This window comes from Talpa occidentalis, unplaced genomic scaffold, assembly GCF_014898055.3.
Source record: "Talpa occidentalis isolate TD23 unplaced genomic scaffold, MPIMG_talOcc4v2.1 talOcc4.3, whole genome shotgun sequence".
NCBI classification, from domain to species: Eukaryota; Metazoa; Chordata; class Mammalia; order Eulipotyphla; family Talpidae; genus Talpa; species Talpa occidentalis.
In genome coordinates this window covers 146138154-146159233 of record NW_023603184.1, presented here as the reverse complement: position 1 = coordinate 146159233, position 21080 = coordinate 146138154, and the positions used below count along the sequence as shown (strand labels likewise).

At 49.1% G+C, this 21080-nt stretch overlaps 1 protein-coding gene across 1 annotated transcript in view; it reads left to right on the top strand.

The window, feature by feature from the left end:
• SP110 (SP110 nuclear body protein) overlaps positions 1 to 21080 on the top strand; it is a 40215-nt gene that overhangs the window by 14934 nt on the left and 4201 nt on the right. The window contains exons 10-17 of the mRNA XM_054699465.1: positions 617 to 685; positions 1190 to 1339; positions 4273 to 4326; positions 7555 to 7620; positions 8822 to 8959; positions 11521 to 11574; positions 12934 to 12999; positions 14565 to 14711. Of these exons, the coding sequence (XP_054555440.1) occupies positions 617 to 685; positions 1190 to 1339; positions 4273 to 4326; positions 7555 to 7620; positions 8822 to 8959; positions 11521 to 11574; positions 12934 to 12999; positions 14565 to 14711 (744 nt within the window). The remainder of the gene's footprint in view (positions 1 to 616; positions 686 to 1189; positions 1340 to 4272; positions 4327 to 7554; positions 7621 to 8821; positions 8960 to 11520; positions 11575 to 12933; positions 13000 to 14564; positions 14712 to 21080) is intronic.

Below are 21080 nucleotides of genomic sequence, written 5' to 3'. Positions count from 1 at the left end.
CACCTTCTAAGGCCTTCATGACAATTAGCAGGAAAACAGAGGCCCACTGAAATATGCACCCCTGGAATCACCTGTGCGGCAGCCATCAAGGTCTTCTACACCCACAGCAGCTCAGAGAGCTGGCTGCACGCATCTCTGCCCATAGCTGAAAGCTAGATCTGCAAGAGGACACAGCTTTCTGTGGAACATTCCACAGACAAGGTGAAACATTCCCTGCCATCACCCAGCTCGTGGCAGAAGGCAGGCTGGGGGCCACCCCTTGCAGCCCTGCCCAGCCAGCCCCCATGGTCTCCTTTGAGTCCTAACCACTCCCATGAGACAGTCACTTCCTCTTTCACTCATCATAGTCCGTTGGCCTCCCAGCAGGCCATGAGGCTGGTTTCGAGGCTGTACAGGCATCACAAAACCCACCACCACCCCCACACCTTCACATCCACATGGAGGACTGGCTCGTCCAACACTCTCTCTCCCACTGGCTTTTCCACGAGCAGCACTGCTAGGGACCTCCTGGCCTCTATGGCTTGAAGACCAAAAGTGAAAACTAAAACTTGTTGACACAGGAGATGGCAGATCTAGTGTGTGGTTATCCAAGGCTGTCCGTGTCCTCTCTTTTTAGGAAAGAAGAGAAAAAGAAGTACTTCGTCAAGTTCAAGAAAGAGAGACCATAAAAAAAGCCTCCCAAGAGGTAAGGCCAGAGTACAGAGGAGGCTGAAGCCTGGAGGCTGCTCGTGCTTATTGGTCAAGGGGTGGGAAGTTCAATGTTATCTAAAAGCAGTGGGGAGGGCCTCCCCGGTGGCGCAGCGGTTGAGCGCTGGGTTACGAAGCTGCCCGCAGCCTCTGCAGCGCTGGGGCTCTAGTTTGATCCCCGGCTGCTCCACTGGAGGAGGGTCCCACATGGCGCGCAGACCTCTCCTGCCGCCCACTGCTCCTCTCAGCAGTGTACTTCAGTAGATCTGCCTGTTCTGCTCCCCATTTTGTCTCTGATGAATCCTCTCACCCCCTGCACCTCTGGCCTGTACCCTAGTTCTTGTATGCATAAACAAACAAGTCTTTAAAAAATAAAATAAAATTAGAACAGTGAGCACAGGGGCACAGAGGCCTCAAAGTGTGGGGGCTGGGCAACAGAAGCAGGTCACGAATGGGTGATGGGGACACCCAATTAAAACTAATCACAAACATGATCTGCCAGGGGCAGCCTCACCTGACCCTGAAATCCAAGAGCAGCCCCAAGTGGGGGATCAGGAAACTCCCTGGAAGGATGACTTTGCTGGGAAGCCATGGAGAGTGACCACGGCCCAGAAGGCGACGAGCCAGCCTGCCCCGACGTCTGGCCCAGAAGGTAAGGCTGGGGCTGGGTCCGCCGTCTGAGGGTGCAGTGGTGGGGAGCTCTCTCCGAAGCAGGCAGGGGTTGAAGAGAAAGACTGTGACCTGTAGAAGAGGGAGGGAGAGGAAACAAATAACAATTCCATCTGAGGAGGTTTTGGCAGCAGCATCTGTGTTCGCAGGTAGCTGTGAGCCCAGCGCCCTCAAACTTTTTAATCTTAAGATTCCTTTACTATTTTATGTTGTATATATGCATATATATACATACACACACATATATGTAAATATGCGTATACATATACCTTACAAAAAAGTAGAAGTGATGGTTAAAAAAGGTTATGTATTTATTAATTCCCTTAAAAGAAATAATAAGCCAATTCCTTGTTAACATAAATAGCATATTTTTATGAAAAAGAAGTGGATTTCCAAATAAGAAAAATTAGTGAGGAGAAGGGCCATCATTTCATATATTTGCAAATCTCGAAGTGTAAGGTCTCATTTATTCAAAGTCTATTGGGCTCTTATGTCAACTTCTGCATTCAACCACTTGTTTGGGGTGAAGAAAACTCAGCCTCACAGGGTCTATAGTTGAAAAGGGTGGGGCTTGTCAAAGCTCCTGGGTGAGGCCTGTGGTCGCTCATTCTTGATACCACATGAAATCAACACGGTGTCGCCCCTTGGTTACTTAGAGAATCTGAAGCCACATCAATGAACTTTTCATATAATTTTCATAACTTGCAATATCACATAACTTTTCTGTTACTATAAAATGCATTATTATGACAGATTGCATTTTGAATAGGTTTTACACTCATGCAAGATTTTTCAAAATCACAATATCTGGGAAATAGTGGCTCACCGACAGGGCCATGGCGCTTCTGTACGCAAAACATTGCTGTATGGCTTTCAAAAAGACTTCAGTAGCTGTGGACGCAAGGGTAGAAATTTAATAACATTGATAACTTATATTCCTCAACAACATGCTTACATGACGTGACTTGCCTCTTTTGCAGTAAGTAACTGACTGCACAAAATGCAGTGGCTGCTCCCGAGGTTTGCGGACACTGCTTTGATTTGGACTAAGGCACCTGCAGTTTTACCTGTCAGGGGTCTTGCTCCATCTGTGCAAAGGTCAACATTGTGCAAAAAGCAACTAGCCTCTTGTCATGAACACAGTCTGGACCCTGGAGATGCAGGGTTTCTGGATCTTCAGGGCCTGCAAGCTTACACTGAGCTCATGTGGCTGCAGCCCAGGGAAGACCTTCTGTACGAGGAGGCCCTGCTGAGCAGCCTGGCTCTCCTGGGAGTGACAGATGCACACTGAGAGTCAACATGCAGTGGTGACTACAGCCAGGAGGGCAGCATGGAGGCAGCGGCAAGACCTGGTACCTGCAGCCATCAACTCAGAGGGTACAAGGTCCTTCTGGGTCCCGTGAGGTTCCCCTTGGAAGTTTTGGGGGAATTCTGAGATCTGAAAGTAGTGCTTTTTCTCTGTTGAGAGATCAGTGATGACACTTTGGAAATGAATGGCAAGAGAGCCCAGGAGCTGCCGAGCACATCACCGAGATCCATGCGCGTGATGATGAGGATGGCAACTCCCAGGGTGCAGGTATCAGGACCCCAAAGTCAGGGCTGTCTTACCATAAGCCAGTGTTCCTCAACCTTTTTATGTTGTCATCACCCAAAGGAGTCCGCTGACATTTTGTCTTAATCACAAAAGACCCTGATATTTTAATACCACGAGTGTGTATTACATATCACGTACATGCTCTGTAGATATTGACTTGTGCTTTTTATGTAAAGTGGGATCCCCACCTGCCAAGATCTGACATTCGGGCACCAGCACTCCCGCCGAAAGTCCCGCTCTCGGCACATCCACACACTCAGCATCTTCATTTGCAGGTGCCCAAGTCACAGATCGAGCTCCCCCACCCGCCGCCCCCAGATCTCCATGTTTCTCACTTCACCTCCTGGGAAAATCAAAAGAAAACAGTTCATTGTAAATACAAATATGCTAGTATGATGAGCCCAAGCCACTGGCGTGTAATGCTGGTGTAACAGTGACTGTTCATTCACTTCTCACTGCTGCCACCTCGGGCGCAGCCTGCTGACATCCTTGGTGAGGATGGAGCCGGACGGTCTCCTTACCCGGATTCAGCTCCTGTGTCGCTGGCTCACAGAAGCCCACCTGCCCTGTGTGACCCTCCGAGGACAAACAGCTCATGACTGTCAGGAAGGATCACTACCTGTGACAGCCCACATACAAATGGTCATTGTTAAGTCTCTTCAGGCCGGCGCTGACTTCCGGGACACTGTTTTAGTTGTCTCAGAGAGTTCCCTTGTGTTTGCACAACAACCCTTAGAGAAGGTGGAATCATTGACTGGAATATTTTAGACGAGGACATCAAGAGGCATAAAGACCACTGGTTTCCTCCTGCCGGGGATGCGGAATGGCCAGCTGGGGACTCGCACGGTGGCCGGGAGCCTCTCAGGAGCCATTACCCGCTAGAAAGGAAGGGACTGTGCTGTAATTAGTCTTTCTCCAGGTCTCTTATTTAGGTTTTCTAAATTCCTGCTATGAGTGAGACCATCCGGTATTTTTCTTTTTCTTTCTGGCTTATTTTGCTGCGCAGGATCCCTTCCAGCTCCAGCCACTATGAACCAGAAACATACGGGGCAGGGTTGGGGGTGGGGATTAGGGTCAAAATTAGGGGGGTGGGAAGTGTATGGGGAATATAACCAAGATGAAAATGCAGACATTGTGCAAAAATGAAAATGATGAAAAAATATATAAAATAAAAAATAAATAAATAAAAATTAAAAAAAGAAGAAAAGAAAAGAAAGGAAGGGACTGAACAGCACTGTCGAGGCTTGGCCAGCTCAGGGCTGCCTGAAATGAACGTAAGACTTACTTCCTCCTAAAGTAGTTTCTTCCCTATGTCTTTCTAGACCTCACGGATCATGAAAGTAAAGTGCCTTTGGGTCAATCTCCTGGGAAAAAGCGTAAGTGTAAGGAGCCCGTTTGGTCTCTGTTAGAGTGGATTTGATCTTGATGTGGGCTGTGATGCCCTCTGGCTACAGACGTGGGCATGCCAGCCAGAAAAAGATGTGCTTATTGAAATGGCGACTTAACTTTTTTTTTCTTTTTAAATTTTTTTTTTATTATGGAAAACTTTCCATACTTTGCAACAGCTATTTAGATTTGCTTGTTGCGTGTGCCTGATAACTAAGCAAACCCCTTCCAAAATGGTGGCTGAAATGAGAGGCCCTATTTCTCTCTCCTGTGTGGCAGAGGCTTCAGGAGCCAGAGAACCCCAGGCTCATCCTGGCTGTGGCTCCACCATCCTCAGTGTGTGGCAGCCCCTTTGTTGGGGTCCAGCCAGCAACCTGCATTGCAGCCAGAGAGCAGGGGAGCCCTCCTCCACTGAAGGGCACTGTCAGCAGGTTGCATTTAGTGATTCTCTTACCCTTTCATAGCCAGCACTAGGTACATGGCTCTCCTGACTGCAAAAGAGGCTAAGAAATGTCATTTTTATTTATTTTATTTTACTTATCTCGGAGGACAGCGATCCAGCTCAGTATCAGGGGCTTTACTTTAAGAACAAAGGCAACTAGAGAAAGAGGTCGACCAACAGTCCCCTCCCTGCACTGCCCTGCCACTTACTGCTGATGCTCCCCCCGTTTCCTCCCTGGGCCCAGAAAGATGCATGTACCAGCCCCTTGCAGGAGACAGGTCCAGGAGATTGGTTTTGGCCAATGAGCTGGGGCAGGATGTCATCTGGGTCAAAGCTCAGGGGAGCCCTGGCAGCCCCCCACGCCCTCTTGCCCTGATGATGGGGGATGTGGAGAGGGAGGAGCAGAGGCCAAGCCAGGGGGAGGGAGGGTAGCTGCCCTGGCTTGCAGCGCACTCTGCTAGGAAAATGCCCTGCCGTGTGTCACTGCATAGCCTGCCTGGTCCTTCTGAGATGAGGCTCCTAAGAAAAACTGGAGTACAGAGAATTATTCATCTGAGGTTAAACTCCTATTCAATCTACCTCCCCACCTATTTATACACCTTACAAATAGTGTACATTTATCATGTGCAGAGATAATAGATATCTATACCTGTATCTATGAACTATGTAGATACAGATGATATAGATGGGCTTATACCAAATAGTCTAAACAGTCTATTCTCTAAACACTTTTTTCATTGTGCTTTTAGCACATGTATCTCATGTCCATGTTATCTATTTTGCTCTCTTTTAACTGCATAGCACTTACTGGATTACTAACCACAGTAAGTTTAAATAATCACCTATTGATGGAGAGCTGGGTTACTTATCATTTTTATATGGAAGTAGAAATCGCATTGTGTGTATCTATGCACACCTATCTAATAATTTCCTCAGAGTTAACTTCTAAATATGAAATTATACTTGGTTAGAGTCTGAGATCTAAAATTATATATGTACATATATACACATACATATACATAACCACCTATTCTCCAGAACAAATAATTTACATTCCCATTAAGGATTGATGAGAATTCATTAACTACATCCTTATCAGCAGTAGCTATGACAAAACATTTTAAGTGTTGGTATCTTTACGATCAAACAATGTATGGCTTTCATTATTAGTGAGCTCAAGCTGGCTTGTCAGTAATCTCATCTGCATCACCTCTTGCAGATTTCAGTGCATACTCTCTGCCCACTTGCCTGTGTGCCATTCACCTTTTGCCTTACCTAATAAGCCTATCACTCCTCTCACGTTGCAGAGTGGAATTTTCCCCCATGTTTTGTATTAATATTATGGGGATGTTTTTTGAAGTATGGCCATACTTCAAAACTTTAAACGTTTTGCAGTTTAAAAATTTGTAAACAACCAATCTCTGTAAAATTAAGCTGTTCATCTTTTACCTTTGTGATTTCCAGTCTTGAATTTTTGTCCAGAGAATCTTTGAAATCTGTGACTTCTTCCTACACCTTTTTTCCAAATTGTATTGAGACATAGTGGTCATGCATTTCTGGATGAGCTCGAGGTGGTTTTATTCACATATGCTGTGAAAGGAATTCCACCATGGGTGCAGTTAACATCCATCATGTCAAAGAGATAATATAAAAAGAAATGAACAAAATTTGTCTCCTTGTGATAAGAACTCTGCATTAGTCTCTTAACGACTTTGCTACATACCATGCAGCTGAGTTAATGCTCATCACCTTGTACATTACATCCTAGGACTCACCTTCCAGGTGGAAGTTTGTTGACCAAGTTTGTTGACCACCCTTTCCTTTTCCTGTCCTTCCTGCCCCACACCCCCTCCGGCTACCCCCAATCTGATCTTTCTATGAATTTTGTTGCTGCTATTGTCTGCATTTGTTTTTAATTTTTAAGATTCCACATACACATGAGATCAGGCAGTATTTATCTCTCTCTGGCTGACTTATTTCACTTAGCCTGATGCCTTCAAGATCCGTCGATATTGCCTAAACGGTAGGATTTCCTTATTTTTACAGCTGATTACCATTTCATTGTACTATGTCACAACTTCTTTGTCTGTTCATCCATTGAAGGATACTTAGGTGGAGTCCCTATCTTGGCTATTGTAACTAACACTATACATAGCTTTTGTGACTGCTGTGAACATGGAGATACAGAAGTCTTCCAAGTTGGTGTTTTCATTTCATTTGGATATAGTCCTGGAGGTGGGGCTGCTGAAACTTGTGGTAGTTCTACTTTTTAACTTTTTGACTTTTTAACTTCATGGCCACACCATTTTACAATCCCACCAACAGTGTATGAGGGTCTCCTTCTCTCTATATTCTCACCTGCACTTATCTCTGGTCTTCTCCGTGATGGCGATTCCAACAGGCATGGGCGATAGCTCATTGTGATTTTACTTTGTGTTCCCTGGTGACTTCTGATGGTGGCCTCTTCACGTACGTCTAGGCCATTTATATCTTCATTGAAAACATGTATTCAGGTTCCTTGCCCAATTTTACTTGGATTACTGGTTTTCTCCTATTGAATTGTAAGACATATTTATATATTATGGATATTTACAAACTATTATCAAATATATAGTTTGTAAATCGTTTCTCCTATTTGATAATTTGTTTCAAAATTGTTATTTTTCCTCTCCAAAATAACAAGAAGAGGGAAATAATTTTGCTTTAAAGGAATGGGTATCTCGAGCATGTAGATCAATATTTACAGCTATAAAAACAATTTTACTTTCTCTTCCAGAAAAGAGGAGAAAACAGGATATCTGGTCAAGTCCCAAAAGGAGACCGAAAAACAGGCTCCCAGGAGGTAAGCTGGAAGAGGAAGTGCCCCCTCGCTGGGCACCAGGGCCCTCACTAGGCCGCTCAGCACGGCCTCCCCCAGCTACTAGGCCACCTGGTGCCACCCCACCCCAACCGCCAGGCCACCCCCAATGACCCTTCTCACAGAAGAAGGAGCCCCACAGCCATGCTGCCCAGACAGGCTCTTCGCTCCTCTCAGCGGGAAGGAGTGGGCTGGCTGGACAGGAGGCCTGAGACGATTTTCAGGGTAGGATGTGTCCGGCTCAGGACCAGAGCCAGGAAGAACAGACAAGGCAGACCCCAGTGTGCGGGCAGACCCCGACTCCAGCCCCAAACTGGAGGAGACCCGGATCTCTGGGCCTCAGCAGCCACTCTGTCAGCTCAGGCCGCTCCTCCCACCCCCTGGCTCCGTGCTGGACACCCAGGCAGCTGCAGAGAGGGAGCCACAGGGAGGAAACTGCATTTTCCTGGCTCCCCTGTTTCGTCCCTGTTTCCCTCCCCAGGCTTTCTCCTCTCACACCCTCCCTCTCCCCACTGGGTCAGGGGCCAGGCAGGAGCCCTCTGGACAGGGCAGGCAGCAGTGACCCTGCTGGCGAGGACACCACCCGCCGCCTTGTCTTGAAACAAAACAGAAGACAAAACCCGTTTTGTCTTGAAATGTCACCTCAGTGGTCTCATTTGGAGTGAGTGCTTGGTGTTGGCCAACGTTTGCTCTCACCAGAAACTTCTCTATTTTGTAATAGAGGCCCTGGCACATTACCATGGTCAGAGTGAAAAAACATGCTTGTAATCGTCTCAGAGACACACTGCTGTCGTGTGCGCGTGGCAACGCTGACTGGAGTGTGAGGAGGGAGCCAGGCTGGGTCCTGGGTCCCCGGGGCTCAGCAGTGAGCAAAACACACACACCCCACCCCCCACCCCCCCGCCCCGCCTGGTGCTGTGGAGTTTAGATTGGGCTTGACACATGGGGCAGGCCCAGGAGTGGAAGGGGAAGCAGGGAGAGAGAACAGGAAGGAGTGTGAGTCTGGGGGAGTAAGAAAGATGCAAGAAGAAGAGTCGTGACAGGCAAGAGAAAAAGTGAGTTGTGAGGCTACAGAAAATTCCTGAAATGCCGGGGCTGGAGACCTGAAGAGAAGGTCACTGATAGGGAGAGAAGGGGCTGGATGGGGTCCCCAATTAATATTATTCACACATCACTTTTTGGCCAGGGGCAGCCTTACCTGACCACGGAATCCAAGAGCAGCTCCGAGTTGGGGATCAGGCAACTCCCAGGAAGGAAGACTCAGCCGGGAAGCCACAGGTGGTGACAAAGGCCCAGAAGGCCAGGAGTGAGTGTGCCCCAGAAGGTAAGGCTGGGGCGGGTCTGCCATCTGAGAGCGCAGTGGTGGGTATCTCAGTGGGAGGCAGGTGTTTTTAAGTAGATAAGTAGAAGGGAAGGAAGTGCAAAGAAAGACCAGGTGTGAGAAGAGGGACAGAGAGGAAAGAGGAACAGGTTCCAGCTGAAGAGAGTTTATGCAGAATCTGCTGAGTTCACAGTTGCAGCTGACTCGGCTGTGGTCTAGCTCATAAGTAATAGAGGACCCCAGAGAGCTCTTATTTGTGTTCTTTATATCTTATGAGACCTTATTAGAAATTAAACCTATCATTAAAAATTGTTATGTATCAATTTATTTAAAGGTAACAATAATACCAATTACCTGTTAGGATAAGTAATAGTTTTTATGAAAAATACAGTTTCCAATTAAAAATCATTTGAGATGAGCGTCATCCTTGTGTGTTTTTGCAAATCCCTTTGATGTCTAGCTGATTCAAAGACAGCTGAATCGTTTCTTTCAGATATAATTGACAGATCATGTTCTATTAGTTTCAGATATACAAGACAAAGATTTAACATTTATATATATTTCAAAATGATCACAATGAATTTAGTTAACTTCCATCACCACATAGTAACAGTTTTTCCTGTGATGGGGGCTTTTCAGAGCTGCTCTCTTAACAACTTTGAAATATGCAATAAAATATTATTAATTATTGTCACCATGCCATAAGTACATCCCTACAACTCACCTATCTTACACCTGGATGTTTGTATCTGTTGGCCCCTTTCACCTATTTTTGTCTACCCCCAAGCCCTCACCTTTGGTAATCACCAATCTCTTCTCTGTATTTATGAGTTTGATTTTTTTTTTTGTTGACACTTTTGCTAGTTTGGTTGCCTTCGATTCCACGTATAAATAAGGTCATATGCTGTATGTCTTTCTTTCAATTCACTTAGAAAAATGCTTTTAAGGTCCATCCATTTTGTCACAAGCAGCAAGATTTTATTTTTATTTTTCATGACTAAATAATATTCCGCTGCATCTTTTCATCCATTCATCTATCCAGACATTCAGATTTCTTGCATGTTTTGACATTGTAAATATTGTTGTAGTGAAGATGAGAGTGCATATATCTTTTCAAATTAGTATTTTATTTGCCTTTTGGTAAATACCCAGAAGTTGAATTGCAGGATCATAGGGTAATTCCATTTTTTGAGGAATCCCCTTGTTATTTTTTTATAAAATCTGCACCAATTTACATTCCCACTGAAAGTGCACAAGAATTCTGTTTTGTCACATCCTCATGAATTTCTTGTCTTTTTGATAATAGCCATTCTTACATGTTAGGTAATACCTCATTGTGCATTTGATTTCATTTCCCCAAAGATTAGTGATACTGAACACTTATTCAGGTACCCATTAGTCATCAGTATGTCTTTTCTAAAAAAAAAAAAGTCTATTCAGATCCTTTCTCATTTTTAATTGAGTCATTTGTGCTTTTGCTATTGATTTGCAATGTTCTTTAAATATTTTAGATATTAACCCCTTATCAGATATATGGTTTTCAAATATGTTCTGCCATTCAGCAAATTGCCCTTTTATTTGGTTAATGGTTTTCTTTGCTGTTCAGAAACTTGCTTTTGCTTTCTTTGCTTTTAGTGTCAAATCCAAAAATTTATCACCAAGACCACCATCAAGGATTTTACAACCTATTTTTTTCCAGTGGTTTTATGGTTTCCAAACTTATGATTAAGTTTTTAATCTATTTTGAGTTGATTTCTGTGTATGGTATTAAGCAGTGATCCATTTTCATTTTGTGTATGAAGTTGTCCAATTTTTCCAACACCGTATATTTAATGTTGCAACTGTCTACTCCCAGTGCACATGTGTGTATATACATGTCTCATATTGGGTAAGTGTACACAATGTATTCCATAAAAAGAATAAGATTTTCAAACTTCATGGGGAACCAAGAACCAATGTTTGTGCCTTTGGGCACAATACTGGGGCAGCTGAGTGTGCGTGGTATAACTACTTTATTGAAGGTGCCCATCTCGTGGATCAAGTCTTTGCCTAAATCCCAATCGCCATGTTTATCAATAATCTTTTGGGGAAAACTAGAGAACGGCTCATCATAAACATCATCAAACACATGTGTAATTGTGTGACCCAGCTGGTGGCCCACACCTTGTTGTGGGTGTCTGCTGCTAAGTCAGTGCCTGAATACCCTCACCAGCTGGAAGACCCCACACCGCTACCACCCATGGGGGGCGGGCAGGTTACACGTTCTTCTCCTTACCTGGGATTCAGTCCCTGTGTCACAGATTCACAGAACGCCCACATGCCACACGTGACCTTCAAGGGACAAATAGCTCATGACTGTCAGAAAGAATCACTAAATGTGACAACCTTAAAGAAAATTATCAATTTTAACAGTTTCTCTGAGATCACACTGGCGTACACAGCATTGCTTCAAATTGTCTCAGATAATTTCATTATATTTATACAACCATCTTCGGAGAAATTTGAAGTTTACTCAACCATTACCTTCCTTAAATAAATGGCTTTTTTCTTTCATTTCTGTGTAGATCCCGAGGATCATGGAAGCCAAGTGTCTTTGGGCCAGTCTCCTGCAGAAAAGAGTAAGTGCAAGGAAACTGTTTGGTCTCCGTTGAGGTGGATTTGATGTTGTTCTTATAAAGTGTGATGCCCTCAGGCCACAAAAGTTTACATGCAAGCCAGAAAAGATGTGCTTGCTGAAATGGTGATTTAAATTTTTCCAACACAAAAACTTCTACACTTAGGATTTGCTTGCTCTGCGTGACTGCTAGCTACCACCCACCGCCCCTCCTTCCAAAACGGTGGCTGAAATGAGAGGCCCTATTTCTCTCTCCTGCGTGGAGGAGCCAGAGAACTCCAGGCTCATCCTGGCTGTGGCTCCATTATCCTCCGAGAGTGGCAGCCCCTTCGTTGGGTCCAGCCAGCAACCTGCATTGCAGCCAGAGGACAGGAGGGGCACTGTCTGCAGGTTGCATTTAGTGATTCTGTTACTTTCACTGCCGGCACTAGGTGCTTGGCTTCACCTGACTGCATCTCTTGTCACTCCTGCTCAAAGAGGCTGTTTAAGTAAATGTCACATCTCTCCCTTGAGCAATTTCAAAGAATACTTTTTTGTTTCCCAGTCGTTTTTGTTTCTAGTCTGTCCTTTAAATTTTTTACTTTTTATTCTTTTATCTATCCTTTTTTTTTTTTTTAAGATTTATTTATTTATTTATACAAGCACTGGGTACAGTCAGAAGTGCGGGAGGGTGAGAGAATTCCCCAGAGCCAGAGCGGGGAGCAGAGCAGGCAGACTGATGAAGTACACTGCTGAGGGGAGCAGCGGGCGGCAGGAGAGGTCCGCACGCCATGTGGGGCCCTCCTCCGGGGGAGCAGCCGGGAATCGAACCAGCGCTGCAGAGGCTGCGGGCAGCTTCGCAACCCAGCGCTCAACCGCTGCGCCACCAGGGAGGCCCTATCTATCTTATTTTTTTAAGTCATGTTGACTCTATCAAGGATATTAGCCTAATGTTACATACTGGAATTTTCCCTCTTTTTTTTATTTTAATATTTTGAGGACAGTTCTTGAAATGTGGACATTTTGATTGTACTTTGTAAACAGATCTGTTCATCTTTTATCATTTTTGGTCATGAGTTTTAGCTAAGAAAATCTTTCATATCTGTGGCTTGTAAGTATACTCATATTTTTTCCCAGTCTTGAAAGCATTTGTTGTTAATTTGGAAAAAACAAAGTATATTTTAAGTGTTAACAGATTCATACATCTGTTACTCCTCTGACCCTTTTCTAATTTCCAAGTAAGACGGGCTATTTTTCACACCCGCGGCTTTCCGGTCTTCCTTAAGTGTCAGGAAGATGGAAGAGTTTGACATAAATATATTGTTCTCTCAAGTGTGTAGATCAATATTTACAGCCATAAGAACAATTTTACTTTCTCTTTCAGAAAAGAGGAGAAAACAGGATAGCTGGTCAAGTCCCAAAAGGAGACCGAAAAACAGGCCCCCAGGAGGTAAGCTGGAAGAGGAAGTGCCCCCTCGCTGGGCACCAGGGCCCTCACTGGGGCACTCAGCACGGCTACTGGGCCGCTCAGCATGGCCTCCCCCAGCTACTAGGCCACCTGGTGCCACCCCACCCCAACCGCCAGGCCACCCCCAATGACCCTTCTCACAGAAGAAGGAGCCCCACAGCCATGCTGCCCAGACAGGCTCTTCGCTCCTCTCAGCGGGAAGGAGTGGGCTGGCTGGACAGGAGGCCTGAGACGATTTTCAGGGTAGGATGTGTCCGGCTCAGGACCAGAGCCAGGAAGAACAGACAAGGCAGACCCCAGTGTGCGGGCAGACCCCGGCTCCAGCCCCAAACTGGAGGAGACCCGGATCTCTGGGCCTCAGCAGCCGCAGTGGCAGCTCAGGCCGCTCCTCCCACCCCCTGGCTCCGTGCTGGACACCCAGGCAGCTGCAGAGAGGGAGCCACAGGGAGGAAACTGCATTTTCCTGGCTCCCCTGCTTCGTCCCTGTTTCCCTCCCCAGGCTTTCTCCTCTCACACCCTCCCTCTCCCCACTGGGTCAGGGGCCAGGCAGGAGCCCTCTGGACAGGGCAGCAGCGGTGACCCTGCTGGCGAGGACACCACCCGCCGCCTTGTCTTGAAACAAAACAGAAGACAAAACCCGTTTTGTCTTGAAATGTCACCTCAGTGGTCTCATTTGGAGTGAGTGCTTGGTGTTGGCCAACATTTGCTCTCACCAGAAACTTCTCTATTTCGTAATGGGGGCCTGGCACATTACCATGGTCAGAGTAAAAAAACACGCTCGTAATCGTCTCAGAGACACACTGCTGTCGTGTGTGCGTGCGGCAACGCTGACTGGAGTGTGAGGAGGGGGCCAGGCTGGGTCCTGGGTCCTGGGGACTAGGCAGCAAGCAAAACACACACACCCCACCCCCCCCACACACACACCCCACTTTGTTTCAAGACAAAGCAGCGGGTGGTGTCCTCACCAGCAGGGTCACCACTGTGGAGTTTATTTTTTTTTTTATTTTTTTTTATTTATAGAGGCATGTTTTATTTATTTATTTATTTATTTGTTTGTTCGTACATGCACTGGGTACAGTCAGAAGCGCGGGAGGGTGAGAGAATTCACCAGAGCCAGAGCGGGAGCAGCGGGCTGCAGGAGAGGTCTGCGCGCCATGTGGGACCCTCCTCCGGTGGCCGGGGAGCAGCCGGGGATCGAACCGGTGCCGCAGAGGCCGCGGGCAGCTTCGCAACCCAGCGCTCAACCGCTGCACCACCGGGAAGGCCCCGCTGTGGAGTTTAGATTGGGCTTGACACACAGGGCAGGCCGAGGAGTGGAAGGGGGAGCAGGGAAAGGGAAGAGGACAGGAAGGAGGAGTGTGAGTCTGGGGCAGTAAGAAAGATGCAAGAAGGAGAGGAGTCGTGACTAGCAAGAGAAAAAGTGAGTTGGGGCTAGAGATTTCCTGAAATGGTGGGAACTGGGGGTGTGAGAAGTGAAGTAATTAATAGGGGGCAGGGAGTTCACTGGGACCCCAATTAAAAGTATTCCCACATCACTCGTGGCCCAGGGGCAGCCTCACCTGGCCGTGGAACCCAAGGGAAGCGCCCAGTGAGGAATCAGGCAACTCCCAGGAAGGACCACTCAGCTGGGCAGCCAGGGGTGGTGACAACGGCCCAGAAGAGGAACCTGCATCCTCCAGAGACTGGCCCAGAAGGTAAGGCTGGGGGCAGGCCTGCCTTCTGAGGCCAGCTGGGGCGGGCTCGGGGTTAGGTGGCATATAAAGGCATAGAAGCTGGGAGAAGCCTGATGGGGGCATGAGGAAAGCACCATCTTCTCTGGGAGGGTTCAGTGACTTGAGAAGCAGTGCACCTCCAAAAGCTGGCACTCTGCGCCGGGGCATGGTGTGGCTGGTCTCAGGGTCTGCCGTCCCCTCTTTCCTCGCAGAGCCACCCCCGCCCCAGCTGAGTCCAGGGGCTCCTCTCTGATTCTGACTGACCCCATGTCAGGAGTGGCACCAACTCAAGTGGAGACATTCTGAGGATTACTTCCTCATGGCTTCTTCACTGAAGTGGTTATGTGTTTTCTATTTTAAATTAATCCTGATGATCAGATTTTTGCCATTTTCACCCCTTTCAATATCATTGGAGGCCCCTTTCTCTACTCCTCCAACATTGCACCTGCCTTTTACATGTGTCAAATATAAAGGCAAAGGTTGCTCTCTTGCAGTATGAGGAGGAGGGTCCTGAGGGGTGGTGTCCTGGTGTTTTCCTGCCCACTAGTAAATCCTGGGTGGGTGTCTCAAAAGGTCAGGAAGCCCCGCCTAGGGGCCCAGGAGGGGCTGCAGGGCTTGATTTGGCTGAAGTAAGAGGGTCACTGCGAGGCCAGAGCTTTAAGAACCTGGGCATCTTCCATTCTCTCCACTGCACAACCAACATCTCCTTTGTCCCCAAGTATCAATGACATGAGCCACATCTAATTTGTGATGAACAAGTAACATGATGGACACGTGAGCCATTGTTCTAAATCAGTGCTGGGGGCGCCTCCCTGGTGGTGCAGGTGGATGAGCACCGCGCTGTGAAGCTGTCCGGAGCCTCTGCAGCACGAGTTTGATCCCCAGCCAGGGAGCAAACCACATGGCGAGCAGACATCTCCTGTCTCACCCCCTGCTCCCCTCAGCAGTGTATTTCATCAGTCTGCCTGTTCTGCTCCCCGCTCTGTCTCCGGTGAATCTTCTCACCCTCCCGCGCATCTGACCTGTACCCTGGTTCTTGTATAAAAATAAATATTTTTAAAAATACTTTAAAATAAATAAATAGATGAACAAACAAATCAATCAATCAATCAATCAGTGCTGGGCAACCTTTTTCTGAAAAGGGCCAGCTAATAACCAGTTTAGGCTTTGCTGGCCATATAGTCTCTGTAGCAACTACTAGTGTGAAAATAGCCAGAGACAAATATATAAACAAATGTGCCTGACTGCGTTTCAATAAAACTTTATTTACAAAAATAGGCATTGGGCCCATTTGGCCCTAGGGTCATAGTTTGCTGACACTGAGAATAGAAGGGGTGGTGAGTTACTGCAGCAGTATCTAGTCTGGCTTTACTCAGATACCAGTTTTTAAATTGTTCATTAGAGTATTTTTTTTGCAACTCCCTCATTCATATTTGCCTACTTTTGTACCAGACCATGTCCTCTTTGTTTAATCAACTGTGGAAACTTACCCTTTGTTATGTGATTGGAAAGTCTTCTTAATTTTGTTTTTATCTATTAACTATTGAGAAGTTTTGGGTGTAGAGCCTTTTCTTTACATTGTGGATAGACAGTTTATCTTTTTCAGTATGATTTGTACTAGAATTTATCAACTTTGGTACAATTGACGTTTGGTGTCTTGGATAATTCTTTGTTGAGGTGCCATCTTATACATCATGAACATTGAGCAACATCCTTGACCTCGACCTAGTGAATACCAGTAGCACTCAACTCCCAGTTTGACAAACAAAAAGATTTCCCACCTTTGCCAAATATACCCTGGGGGGCAAAGATTACCCATACCTCTGCCTTAAAAAGCCCTTTCTGGGCCTCCCCGGTGGTGCAGTGGGTTGAGCACTGTGCTGTGAAGCTGTCCGCAGCCTCTGCAGTGCAGCTTCAATCCTGGCTGGCCAGCGAGGATCCCACATGGCACAGCAGACCTCTCCTGTCTCGCCTGCTGCTCCCCTCAGCAGTGTGTTTCAGTCGTCTGCCTGTTCTGTTTCCCGCTCTGCCTATGGTGGATCCTCTCACCCTCCCACGCCTTTGGCCTATACCCCAGCTCTTGTGTAAAAATAAATCTTAAAAAAGAGAGAGAGAGCCCTTTCTATGTGATATTCATAAGACTCCATCCTTTATTTACTTCTATTATCTATGTTAAATATATATATACGTTGTTTTATATATTAAGACATATTAATTTGTGACAATTTGACTTCAGTATTTTCAGCCCTCCTATCTATTAACATGAGCTAGCTATTTTTTCTTGGTCAATATTGTGATTTTCCTTTCATAAGGACTCATACTTATTTTTCTTCAAGCTGGTAAAAAGACAAGAAAAAATTACTCTAAAAGAGTTGACATATAAAGCAAAAAAAAAAAATCCTTGCTTGAGTTATAAGCGACTATTGATTTTATTTTTTTATATTTTTAAAATATTAGGCTTATTATAAGAAAGGGAGGGAGAAGAAAACATTTGCACAGACACAAGCAGGCAGAAAGAGCTTGATTTTTTTTTTTTTTGCTTGTTTAAAAAAAGAAAAGGAAAAAAGTTCAAGTTCTACAAGTTATCAGAAAAATACTCCCCCAAAGGGAATGTGAGGGAGAGGCAGGGCCTCCCACTTAGGCTGCCCCCATTCTGCCCCCTCCCTCTACCCTCTTGCTTCTGCTCCAAGTTCCTGCCCTGATCATCTGTGCGCGCTTGCACACACACACACACACACACACACACACACACACACACACACACACACACTTCTGCCTTGGGGAGGGACCTTCCGCACTGAACTAGATAAAGACCCAAAAATGAAGGTGGGAGAATGACTGACCACAGTCAAGCCCTGACAGTATCTTGTACTTCCACGGGGTCAGGTGTGTGGTCTAAACCATGGTGTGTGGGCTTCAGGGGGCTGTGATTCAACATCTGTGCAGGCTGTATAATGCTCAGCACCAAGATCTGGTTTCCAGGCACCACCATACAATTGGTCACATGGAAGCAGATTTTCTTATCAGAGCTTGACTGGGAGGGTCGGTCACTCGTCACTCTCCCATCTTCCGAGACCATTGTATTTAAGTAAGGGGAATAAAAAAAGCAGGGCCTCCCTGGTGGCGCAAGGGGTTAAGATGCAACCTATGAAACTATCACAGCCTCTGCAGCAGGAGTTCCATCCCCTGCCAGCCAGGGAGCTGACCCACAGGGCGCAGCAGACCTCTCCTGCCTCGCCCGCTGCTCCCCTCAGCAGTGGGTTTCAGTCATTCTGCCTGTTCTGTTCCCCACTCTGTCTCTGGGGAATCCTCTCCCCCACCCCCCGCACCTCTGGCCTGCGCCCCAGTTCTTGTATGCATAAATAAATAAACCTTAAAAAAAAAAAAAGAAAAAAGCAAGGGGAAAAGCCCCTACTTCCTTCATTCCAAGAATTGAGGAAAACTTTTTCCCGGCAAATCCCAGCTGTGTTCCCATTTCTGGCGGGTGGAGCTTTCTCCCCCTGCGTTACTGCTGCAGGTCAGGCCCTGGACTTGCTTCCGCCCCCTTGGGACAGCGTCCTCCTGGCCTTCTCCTCTTCTGACCCTCATGCTTGCTGCCTCCCCCCCGCCCCGCCTTTAGCTTGGCACCGAGCGGAAGGGGTGCTGCTCTGGGGCCACAGACAGGCGCATCCACAAGTCTGTGTGGTGCGGGTCCACAAAAGCAAGAAGCCATAAGCCAGGCGCGCCCCCGCGGCTCTCCCCTCCGCCAGGCCCTGAGGCGCGGGGGAGCAGCGCGGAGAGCTGCGATGGGGTAACCCCCTTGCAGAAAATGCATGGACCCAACGCGCCCCCCTTGGGAATCAGCACAGAGGAAAAGCCCAGGGGTGCCCAGCACTCAGGTCAGGGGCAGAAGCCCCTCCCACCCCACCCCAGTCCTGCCCACCCCGGGGGTCCCAACGGGAAGCGCCAATGCCCTCCCGGCAAGACCCCCCACCCCGCGCGCGCGCACAAACACACACACACACACACACACACACACACTCTCTCTCTCTCTCTCTCCCCCTCCCCCTCCCCAACCCCGTTCTCCCGCCTGTTGCTGACCATGCCCAGCCTTCACCTTGAACGGGTGTCCTCGTCCTGCGGGGGGGCGGGGGGCTCGGTCTCCCCGACAAGCCTCCAAGGCGCGCGCCCCGGTCTCTCGCGCTCTCCACGCCCCTCCGCGCCGCGGGTGCAGGGAGCTCGGCCAGCGCCTCCGCCGCGGGGCCCCCCAGGTCAGCGCCTCGGCCGCGGGGCCCCCCAGGTCAGCGCCTGGCCGCGGGGGCCCCCAGGTCCGCGCCTCCGCCGCGGGGCCCCCAGGTCAGCGCCTCCGCCGCGGGGCCCCCAGGTCCGCGCCCGCCGCGGGGCCCCCCAGGTCCGCGCCTCGGCCGCGGGGCCCCCAGGTCCGCGCCTCGGCCGCGGGGCCCCCCAGGTCCGCGCCTCGGCCGCGGGGCCCCCAGGTCCGCGCCTCCGCCGCGGGGCCCCCCAGGTCCGCGCCTCCGCCGCGGGGCCCCCCAGGTCCGCGCCTCCGCGCTGTTTAAACAAGCGCCGGGCGGTTCCCCGCCAAGGCTGGACCCCAGGAGGGCCCCGCGCGGGCTGCCGCGCCTGGTTTTATTGTTTCTGACGCAGCAAATCTCGGGACTTCGCGCCGGTTACACCCGGGGCAGCGGGAGCGTCCTGGGCCCCGCCGTGCGCTCCCCGCTTTGCTAGACGGAGGCGAGGCGGCTTGTGGACGGTGCCTGCAGAGAAAGAGAATCAGCACACAAAGAGCAGTGTCTACCATTTGCTCGACTCCGCGATCCCCCGAGCCCCGCCTCCTCCGAGGGGCCCTGCGCTCGGTTCACCCCCAAACCACCCCCGCGCTCGTGCGCACCGGCGCGTCGCGCCTGCCCGGCCGGGATCCAGACCCCGGCCCCGCTGCCCCTGCCGCGCGGGGGCCAGGACGCCCCGACTCACCCCGCCCGAAAGGTGGAAGCTCGGCGGGGGCGCGGCCCCTGGACCCCGGGCGGAGCGCAGCCCGCAGGGCACAGCCCTTCCCAGCCCGCGAGCCGCTGCGCCCTCCGCTTGCCGCGGAATCCTCGGGAGGAGGGATTGGCCGGTTTACAGACACAGGGGGCGCAGGAAAGATTTGCAGGAGCTAAAATCAACATTTTGAGTCTTTTGTTCTTTGCACTGAAAACACACACACAAAAACCTTTGGTCTTTTCAAGAAAAGTGGGAAGGAGGCACGAGCCCAGGTGTCACCCACGTCAGCGGCTGCAGCGCCAGCGCAGGTGTCCCTGAGCTGTGCCGGGACGTGAGTCTTCCCGAGGCCTTTCTGGTCCCGAAGGAGCAGCTGGACTGTGGGTCCGGCCTGGGTTCCGTCGCCTACTCCTCCTGCTGCGCTGAGCGCCTGGGCATCCCTCTCCAAACCTAAGCCGCGTCCCCACCCACGAAACAGGCCCCATCAGCTTCCTCCCCTTCCTTAGAAGTGAGCACTGACCTGTGCGCGGGGCTTGGCTGCTTCCTTGACCGTTGGTTTCCTCGAGCTACTCCTCCCAGGTCCTGCAGCCGCAGGAGCAGCACAGAGCAGGGTCTTTATGATCAAGCAGATGGGTACAGGAGAGTCCTGGAGCCCTCGGTGGCTTTTGCAGGCTGTTATTGGGTTTACCAGGTACACGCCAGGCCTCCCAGCCCCCCACGAGCCTTCCACTCTTTCTGGGCTCTCCGGAGTTCTCTCGTGGCCCCTGCTTCTCTGCCGATGCTGCTCTCCTGCTTCCTTTTGCTCTTACATTCGCTGCTAGTGGTTCTGCTCTTCCGCCCTGCAGGCGTCCCTGTGACACCGCCCTTAAAAGCCCAGTTTCTCAGCCCAGGTGTACCCACCTACCATGCCCACACCCCACTCCAGGTGCCCCCCATCAGGCATGCACTCAGGACCACAGAGTTCCATCCTCGGTCCTAATGGTGGGAGGGCAGAAAAGACTGACACTTTATGTACCTACAGTCCCTCCAGCACAGATCACAGCCTCCCAGCTCCACCCTCAGCCCCTCAGCCCCTCAGCCCCTCGCCCGATCATTCTCTCCTTGTGCCCGTGTTCCTGTGCTTGTCTTTCTGGTCACTAACTAGGTTTCATCCATCCTGATCTTCTTCTCTGGCAGACTTCTCATTTCCTCCTCCATGTATTTCACCACTTGTTTCTCTTTGTTCTCTTAGCACCAGCTAAGGGTGGGGATGCTGCTATGCCCAAGACTGCACCCCCAAGCCACCCCTGCACCCACATCTGCTTGCAGGCACATCTGGGGCATCTGTACTTATGGTTGGGGGTGAGAAGAAGCAATTCGTGGCACAGAGAACCA